General features: G+C 50.9%; 1 protein-coding gene across 1 annotated transcript; it reads left to right on the top strand.

The window, feature by feature from the left end:
* Positions 1–4486: 4486 nt before the first annotated feature.
* On the top strand, positions 4487–8649 carry LOC129362279 (protocadherin-8-like). Its single transcript, XM_055033728.1, has 3 exons — positions 4487–7265; positions 7362–7587; positions 7673–8649. Exons 1-3 carry the CDS (start codon positions 4770–4772, stop codon positions 8023–8025), a joined length of 3075 nt encoding a protein of 1024 aa, XP_054889703.1. The 5' UTR covers positions 4487–4769; the 3' UTR covers positions 8026–8649.
* The last annotated feature ends 916 nt before the right edge of the window (positions 8650–9565 follow it).

Genomic DNA, 9565 nt, shown 5'->3' with positions numbered 1-9565 from the left:
ATCTGCTGGACACAAAAGCGACCAAATCGCCCATTTCCATGTGAAAGAGTTAAACCCCAACAAAAGGCACGGATCGGCCGAGCAGCTTCAGACCCCCAAATACCCTCTGCGATCACTTGAGCAAATGGAGCCACAATGTGGAAGAATGGAAGAAAAGAAGGAGGGTGGGGGCAAGAATGGGGGGTGGGGGTGTGAGGCTCTAAAGACATATTTATATATGTTAAAGAAAATGCTAATATGTCTCGTGAAGAATGGAGAGGATTTCAGAGGCTCTCCGTAATTCTGCTTTTGTTGCGCTCGCGTGCAGACGGGCGCGATTGACACGGTGATCACGTGACAGAAGATATGGTTTTTTTTTTTGAGTCTTCAAATCACAGCTTTTCTTGTCAGGATAGATGTGTGTGTGTGTGTGTCACAAGAGTCCGTCCAACAACTGTTTTAAAGGGGGAGGAGGGAAAGTGTCTGTGCAGTGCGCGCGCGTGTGCACGTGCAGGCATTTTTTTTTTCTTTTTCTTTTTTTAATCCGCCAGGCGAGACGCGACATACAGCAGCGTTATTTGCTTTTGATTGCTCTGTACCTCTGGGTGTGAGAAAACGCTGAGCGGTGTTGGAATACGCGGGAATCCGGTGAACACTTTGAGCACGTTGTTGCTGTGGGCTCACAAAAAAAAAAACTCTCTGTCTTCATCTGAAAGTGCTCTTCACCATGTCTCCTGAATGATACATCTTTTTTTTTTTTTTTGCACCGAGGTTAATGTTGCAGCTGCACAGCAAATTGCTACCCTACCCTATGAATATCGTTGCTGTTTTTTGTTGTTGTTGTTTAATTCTCTGCTACTGCTGATCTGCATTGAATTTGTTCGTAGAGGAGGGAAAAAACAGTCCTTTTCGAAAAATATAAACAGAATAAAGTAAAATATCATAGCCCTCATGAAGGTCTTCAATAGCACACCGAAGCATCCAGCATCCTTTTAAAGGCTTCAACACCATTGATCAAACAACTAGTTGATTGGCTTCATATGTCAAACGCAGCCCATTGATGATTATCAGTATTTTTATTGGCTTTTATTTCGTTAATATATGTCTTTTGTCTCGCAGAGTTGCTTATTGCAGGCACAATGCTCCTGTCGCGCCAGTGAACACGATAAATCAAAGGAGTTCCACAAGGTTCCCTCCTTGCTCCTGTATTTTTCCATTACAAAATTCAACTTTTGTCTTCCGTTGCTCATCGCTCCACCGATCCCTGCTTTCATTTTCATGCTGGACATCATGGGGCACTGAGTGTTATTAATAACCATGCTTTAACGTCCGGCATTGTCTGCTCAAGACCAGTGTAAGCGGGTCGTCCCTCATTACATCATTATCACTTCTGCGACTGGAATGTGTTCATACACAAAGCCATTCTTCCTTTCCACTATCTTCCCTTTTGATGTGGAAGCTAGGAAATTATAGTCTTCGTTGTAAGAAAAAAGATTTTGTTTTGTTTTGTTCTGGTTCGTATGTCCTCTCAGTTGTCATGTAAAGCGCCCTCTACACGACATTTTACGGTAACGCGAACGACATTTGCGTATTTTTGTTGTGGAATGTAAGGTCAAGTTATCCTTTGAATCGTGTTTAAGTTATATTTTTTTCTTAAGAGTACATCTAAAGTATTTTAAAGGCAAGGCAGGCATGCTGGATTTTAAGATACGGAATCAGACACATTTTTCACCAAAAACTTAGACGTTTTCCTGTTTATGTTTCCAACCTGGAAATGTTCAAAGTAAAATAATAAAATTGATATTTAAATAGCTTTTTTTTTTACAATTACTTTTCAACCAATGATGCGACGCCAATTCATATTTCTTCCTTTCACCAACCAGCCGCAGTGCGCGCACCCTGCACAATCTGATCTCCTGTTCTGGTATGAGCTCCGAACAGAAAATGAGTGAATAAATAGGCAAATTGCAAAGGAACGGGAGAAAAAAAAGGGGGTTGGAAATCCTTCAAAAAGCCTCAGGACCTCAAGTCTGGCTCATTTAAAGCATAAAGTCATGAGGTGATCTCATTCTTCTGGGGTAATTGGAAAGTGATGTCATTAATCAATCAAAGTCTCATGTCTGCTTCTTTGGGACAGGCCCAACTAAGCTGGGCTTGTTCATTCAGGTGCCTTCTATTTGACTTTCAGTGGCAGATGGGTTCTTTATAGAACATGCCAACCTGTATTAGCTTCCACTGCAAGGCAAGTGTTGCCCCTGGAAAAAAGGGCTGGGGTGTGGGGGTTGGGGGTGCAGCATGAGGAGGGATCGGGAAAGAGCGAGCGAGCCTTATAGGAAGAATGAGAAAATCTCTTAAAGAGCCGTGACGGGGCCCCGGTCTGTCTCTAAATGTATTTTAATGGGGGGGACCCTGGTGTCCGGGGCAATTCATCTCCCATCTCCGAGTAATGAAAGGAGTCATAGCCGGGGACTGTTTCATCGCCGGGGTGGGTGGAAGGGCATGGTGCTACAAAGGCTACATGTGGCTTTGCTTCATTATGCCACAGTTAGGCCGAGGGGGAGGTAGGGGGTCTGGAGGGGCTGTGAGGGGTTCAGAAAGGGCGAGGGCCCGCGCAGACAGATTCAGAGGGGCCACAATGCAGGCGAGGACGGCTGCAAAAGGGAGACCCCGTCATGCCATTATCCCGCCGCTGCTAACGAGGGCTTCATAGGCCTTTGATATAATCTCACCATTGAAATCCCGATAAACGCCCTCACCCTCTACGCTTACAGCGAAATCCCATTTGCAACGGGTAAAAGCTGGGAGCGCTTGTGCGTCTTCACCTGCGCCTCTCTGTTCCGGCAGCCGAGGCCACTGGGAGCCGCGCGTCAAAGCGGCGCCGTCGATTAATAAGTAAATAAATCCCCTGAATGTCTCTCGTGAGCCGATCTGAGGTAGGGCCGGATTAGAGTGACATCAATGTTGAAGTGCATGTAGTCCCCGTGTAGCTGAAGATACGATCTGAAAGACAAACAATTACAAGATTAGAGCACAGCAGGGGGCGGTGGGACGAGTGAACGGGAGGAAGAGGGACTTTATTAAAAGTTATTGGAATTTATGAAATGACGCTTTTAGCGCCACGTTCTTCCGAGCATGTGTGGAAATTAATTTCCTGGAAGTGCCTTATCAACACATCATTGGGAGGTCAAAGTAAAATAATGCAGAATTTTCAATTAAAATATGAAAGATGGACCCCATTCAACCCTATTTTACTATGGCACCCCAAAACAAACTCCATTGTGACAAAGAGAGCAGGTCATTAGGAAAAAGTTGTGGAGAAGTTTACATCCCAAACTGTGAGGATGACTGTTCAATCAGAATACAGGCCATCCAACTAAAACCAACACAGCAGACCCTCGAAATACGCCAGGCCTTTTGTGGAACATGGCGGTGGCTATTTGGACTTAATCAGACGGGAATCCACTAAGAGACCGCAGATGACTTTCCAACATGACAACAACCCTAAACATAAAGCTGAAGCCACACTGGAATGGCTTAATGTCAAATCCTGCTCCTGTGCTGGGATGGCCCAGTCAAAGTCAAGAACTACACCTGAAAGGAGAACGTGCGGGAAGTTTGGAAAACCAATGTTCCATCCAGTCTGACTGAACTCGGGATGTTGAGTGAAGAAAAACATATGCAACGTGTCTGCCTGTCATGTCCAAAGCTGCTGAGACACGCCCCTGAAGAACTGCAGCAGCATGCCGCACTTTTCAGATTCATCTGTGTGTAACAGCTCTACATTATTTCCCTTCTGAGTTTACAATGATGCAAAGTCCCCAAAACATTGCAGGTGGTGTGTCACAATGTAAGAAACTGTGAAGGGGGGGTCAAGGGTCCGAATACGTTCCCAAAGCACCGCAGCCATTTCCATTATTCAGCATATTTGTCCGGCTGGGAGGGGAAAGGGGGGGAAGAGGTGAAAATGATAAATTGCGTCGTGCGTGCTTCGAGTTGAAGGTCTCCTCCCGCTTTAGAGGTGGAGAGGTCAGTGGCGCATCTCCGCCTCCTGTTTTCTCTTAGTGGGCATCACGCGTGCGGGGATCCGAACGGAGTTTCGGTGTAAATCTCGTCGGCGCACACCGAAACCTCTTTTCGGAGGTGAAAAGCAGTCCCAGTCAGACACTCCTATTCAAATGCTTTGTCCTCTAGCTCAGGGACACTGCGCATCTCCGCGCCTCCCCCTCCACCCATGTGTCGGTGCGCAGACTCACTTAACAGCCCCGAGCAACATAAACAAGCAACGGAAACTACAGCTGTATTAAATCAAGCGCTGCATTTAGCCCACAAATTGGGTGCCAACTTGCTCCGGACAGCCCAGGAATCTCTAAACAGGGTGTAGAGGTCTCACAGAAGACCCGTCCTCTCTCTCTCTCTCGCTCTGTCTTCCCCATCTCAAAGCCCGGATTGGTCACAGTGCGGCTCATTTGCATGCCTCGCCATATAAACCCTCCCGCAGACACTGCAGCCCGCTTGCGCTGACAGAGCAGCACACCTTCAGTAGTGAGTGAGTGAGAGAAAGTGAGAGGAAGAGAGAGAGAGAGAGTGGAGCGCATCCTGGGTGCGCATAATCAGACATATGGAATATTTATCACGGGCTTTGTTCTGACAAACAACCCAGGAGAGTGGACTGAAGGGAGAGGAGGACACTTATTATTATTATTGTTGTTGTTATTTGATCAGGTGCGTTTTTGTTTGAACTCCCAAGTTGGACTCAGAGAGGACAGTTTGCTGAATTTCAGAACGTCAAGATGGGAGACAGAGGGTGGAACGGGCTGCTGGTGTTTACGTGCGCCTCCGTCCTGGTCTTGGCTGCTTTTACGCGAGGAAAGACGATGAAGTATCAGACGTTCGAGGAGGACGCGCCGGGGACGGTGATTGGAAATTTGGCCAAGGACGTTTACGCCACTTCGCCCTTCTCGGGAGGCTCCAGGAACAGTTTCAGGATGATGAAACAGTTCAACTCCTCTTTCGTCCGACTCAGGGAGAGCGACGGGCAGCTGACGATAGGCGAGAGGGTGGACAGGGAGCGGATCTGCAAACACACCCTGCACTGTCTCATCGCCTTCGACGTGGTCAGCTTCTCCAAAGAGCAGTTCAAGCTCATCCACGTGGAGGTGGAGGTCAAGGACATCAACGACAACTCCCCCGAGTTCCCCCGCAAGGAGTCGAGTCTGGAGATCTCCGAGAACACGGCGGTCGGCACCCGGATCCCGCTGGACTTCGCCGTGGACGAGGACGTCGGTGTGAACTACATCCAGAGCTACCAGATCTCCGTCAACAGTCACTTCTCCATCGACGTGCTCAGCAGGGCCGACGGGGTTAAATATGCGGAGCTGGTGCTCATGAAGGAGCTGGACAGGGAGACGCAAGCCTCTTACGCGCTGGAGCTGGTCGCCATGGATGGCGGCAACCCGTCCCGCAGCGGGACGACGCGCATAAACGTCAAGGTGAAAGACTACAACGACAACAGCCCGGTGTTCGACAGGAGCAGCTTCTCCGTGGACCTGCCCGAGGACGCGCCGGTGGGCTCCCTGCTGCTGGACCTGAACGCCGAGGACCCGGACGAAGGGCTGAACGGCGAGGTGGTGTACGGGTTCGGGAACCAGGTGCCTCTCGAGATACGGCAACATTTCATGGTGGACAGGAAGACCGGGCGGGTCACCCTGGAGAGCCCCGTTGACTTTGAGAGCAAGAACACGTACGAGTTTGACGTCCAGGCCACCGACCTGGGTCCGAACCCGAGCCCGGCCATTTGTAAAATTGTAGTTCAGGTGCAGGACGTGAACGACAACGCGCCGGAGATCTCCATCACCCCGATGACCTCTATCACCGCGGGGATAGCATACATCACAGAGGCTGCGGCCAGGGAGAGCTTCGTGGCGCTGGTCAGCACCTCGGACAGAGACTCTGGCGCAAACGGGCAAGTGCACTGCACGCTGTACGGACACGACCACTTCAGACTGCAGCAGGCGTATGAGGACAGCTTCATGATCGTGAGCACGAGCCCGCTGGACCGGGAGAAGATCCCCGAATACAACTTAACGGTGGTGGCGGAGGATCTGGGCTCCCCTCCTTTCAGGACCATCACGCAGTACACCATCAGACTGACGGACGAGAACGACAACGCGCCGGTGTTCAGCAAGCCCGTGTACGAAGTGGCCGTGGTGGAGAACAACGCGCCCGGCGCCTACATCACCACAGTGGTGGCGCGGGACATGGACATGGGGTCAAACGGGAAGGTCACTTACAAACTGGCGGACACCTATTTTATGGGCTCCCCGATCTCCACCTTCGTGTCCGTGGATCCCGCCAGCGGCTCTCTTTACGCACTGAGGAGCTTCAACTATGAGGTGATGAAGCAGCTGGAGCTCCGAATCACAGCCAGCGACGGCGGCTCCCCTCCTCTGTCCGGCAGCGCCAGCGTCTACGTCCGGATCATTGACCAGAACGACAACGCGCCGCTCATCTTGCAGCCGCCGCTCAACAACGGCTCGGCCGAGGTCCTCCTGCCCCGGGACGCGCCCACGGGCTACATCGTGACCCGCGTGGAGGCGCGGGACGCCGACGAGGGCACGAACTCGGAGCTGTCGTACGGGCTCGCCACCGGAGAGCCCTCCGTGTTTTCCGTCAATAAGGTCACGGGGAACATCTACCTGAACCAGGTGCTCAGCCACGACGTGGACGAGACCCTGAGCGTGACCGTGACGGTGAGCGACAACGGGAGGCCCGCGCTCACCTCCACCGCCACGCTCCACTTCCTCATCGTCGCGGGCTCCCCGCCGAGCGACAGGACGGTGTACCAGGCGGGCGGCGGGGACGAGGCGAGCGCGCAGTGGGACCTGTCGGTGGTGATCATCGTCGTGCTCGCGGGAAGCTGCACGCTCCTGCTGCTCGCCATCATCCTCATCGCGACCACCTGCAACCGGCGCCGGCGGGACAAAAGCGGGGAGGACAGCGACTCCTACGGGGAGAAGGGCACGCTGGAGCGAGGCAGGAGCCACGCGGGGGACAACCCGCTGCTGCCACTCCACGGAGCGGCGGGGGGAGGTGTAGGAGCGTCTGGAGGAGATGGAGGAGCCGGAGCGGAGGTCTTTGACGGACACTCGTACAGCAGCCAGCCCGGTGCTTTCACTCCGGCTCACCCCGGGGGCAGCGACATGTGCTCGGCCTCTGAGGACGGCAGCGAGGTGCCCTGTGTGTATGACTCAGACAACAACAGCAAACTCCGTGGGAATAAACACGAGGTGAGATGTTCCTTTGGGACAGAGGGGTTGTGAGGAGGGGGAGCAGAGAAATGTGTTTACTAAGCAGACACTAACATGTGCTTTCTTCTCCTTCAGGGATACTCCACTCTGCCTGGCTATGGGAACGGCAAAGAGGCGGTGAGGCCCATCACCATCTGGAAGGGCAACTCTTACACCACCATCTCTGCCCGGGACCCCGCCTTCAGTGGAAAAGACAGCGGCAAGGGGGACAGCGACTTCAATGACAGCGACAGTGATGTCAGCGGAGACACTGGCCTGAAGAAGGATGGGACCATGGTTCCTCCCATGGGGGGGCAAAACGGTAAGGACTGAAGACAGCAAAACAATAGATGAAGAGATGAGTCGTACCCGTCCACATCTGTAACCTAACATTGTTCCTCTATTAGCTCTGTGGGCGTGCACCAGCGAGTGTAAAGTCCTGGGCCACTCGGACCGATGCTGGAGCCCCTCGGCCACCAGGGCCAACGCGGCCCCCTCTCCAGCCCCGACCCTCTCCTCCTTCAGCAGCCTGCCGAAGACGGCCTCGCTGCCCCGGGACCCCAACCGCAGGGACAACTACTACCAGGCCCACATCCCCAAAACGGTGGGGCTGCAGAGCGTCTACGAGAAGGTCCTGCACAGCGAATACGACTACGTCCTGGTCACCCCGCCCAGACCAGTGAGGGTGCAGGAGATCAGCGAAGTCGCCATCCCCGTTTACACCCCGACTCCGACGCACTGCCCCAACAACGAGGTCTAGGGCGGAGCGCCGCACAAACTCTCACGCTCTCGATGAAATGCACAGACTTTCCAGAGTTTTGATTTGTGGTGCTTCGAAGCTGAGAGAGACGTGGCCGTGTTGCCCTGTGAGCTTATCCTATCCTGGCCTACAGAGCCGGTCCGAGAGTGAATGGGGCCCTGAGCAGAATTTGATTTGGGGTCCTTCACAGCTCACATCATTCAAATAATCCCTTTTAAATCAAAAGTTAACGCATCATACATATAACAGAAAGCTCACCCTAACTTAGGGGATTGTATAGCATAAACTGTAAAAACCATATAAATGCTAAATGATTTCAAATATGATGTATAATATCATCACAAGTTTTATTTTGCACAATAAACTGCAGATGCATCACTTGAACAAGAAAACAAAAACAAAAAAAATCTAAAACTTTACTTGTCCAACAGTTTTGGAGCTCTTCGCTGCCCCCTGTTGGCTCTGGAGGCCCTCAGCAGCTACACAGTTTTCTTATGCCTTGGGTCGGCTCTGCTGTTTCATGTACGTCTGTCTGTGCTGAGAGCCGCCTCTGAGGCCCAGTCAATCACTTTGAGACATTTGTTGGACATGAAGTGTATCATATGCAAGCCTTGTACATGGAGAGATTTTTATTTTTCTACATTAAAAAAAGGAGAGAATTAAGCAAAAAAATAAAAAAATTAAAAACTGTATATATATGTAAATACAGATCTTTAAGCATGCCTGTTATTTAAAACGCCCTCAAAAAATGTTCCGTTTGAGGGGCTGGTGACTCAAAACGTATCCAGCTGACAACCATGTATGGAAACCTTTGAATGCAATAATTCATTGTACAGAATTGTTTTGTTTTGTTTTTTAAATCGTCACAATACTATGAAAAGAAATAAACTTTGAGATACTCTTGTGAGCCCGCGCGTTGGAGTTTGTTCCACAGGATGACGGCGCGTCAGTCGGACCAGTCAGCAATAACAGGCGTCGCTGTTATTGCAGCAGGACTGAGCCTGAGCGTCCTTGCAGCCCGCCGAGGAAGGTCACCACCACCTCTGTGAATACATGATTTTGCTGGTGAGATGCCAAAAACAGACTGAGGCGCTTTTCTGCAATCCACCCCGCTCTTCCCCTCTGGCTCCCACCATTTCTCACACAAGTCAGCCAAAACCCGCCTTAGTAATCCTGCTCTCCGTCGCTGACTGTCTTGCATTTACAGTCGACGCCAGATGTTTACATACACTGAACAAAAAGACGCACGCACCTTTTGCTTTCTCACCGTCTGAAGTTAAATCAGACCAAACGTCTCACGTTTCAGGTCAGTAATAAAAGAGTATGTGAGAGATTTATGTGTTGGTGTCTTCAAAATGAGATGTTTCCGTAAATGTTCTCATTACAGCTAAAAAAAAAACCACGTTCAATTCAACTTTTGAACTGCGTGACTGGCGTCAAACCAAAATAGTTTCTTGGAGTTCCCTCCCTGACAGAACCGGCGTACCTGAGTCAGGTTTTTAAGGCTCCTTTGTCTCACCTGCCGTTTCATATCCTATAT

This window comes from Poeciliopsis prolifica, unplaced genomic scaffold (assembly GCF_027474105.1).
Source record: "Poeciliopsis prolifica strain line A6 unplaced genomic scaffold, Auburn_PproV2 SCAFFOLD008, whole genome shotgun sequence".
NCBI lineage: Eukaryota > Metazoa > Chordata > Actinopteri > Cyprinodontiformes > Poeciliidae > Poeciliopsis > Poeciliopsis prolifica.
This window is presented reverse-complemented; position numbering and strand designations above follow the sequence as displayed.

What these genes read in the sequence shown, in the direction of transcription:
- LOC129362279 (XM_055033728.1), top strand. Translation starts at nt 4,770, where the DNA reads ATGGGAGACAGAGGGTGGAACGGGCTGCTGGTGTTTACGTGCGCCTCC. An exon ending in TCCGTGGGAATAAACACGAG is followed by an intron (nt 7,266 to 7,361) that starts GTGAGATGTTCC and finishes CTTCTCCTTCAG; the next exon opens with GGATACTCCACTCTGCCTGG. An exon ending in TCCCATGGGGGGGCAAAACG is followed by an intron (nt 7,588 to 7,672) that starts GTAAGGACTGAA and finishes TTCCTCTATTAG; the next exon opens with CTCTGTGGGCGTGCACCAGC.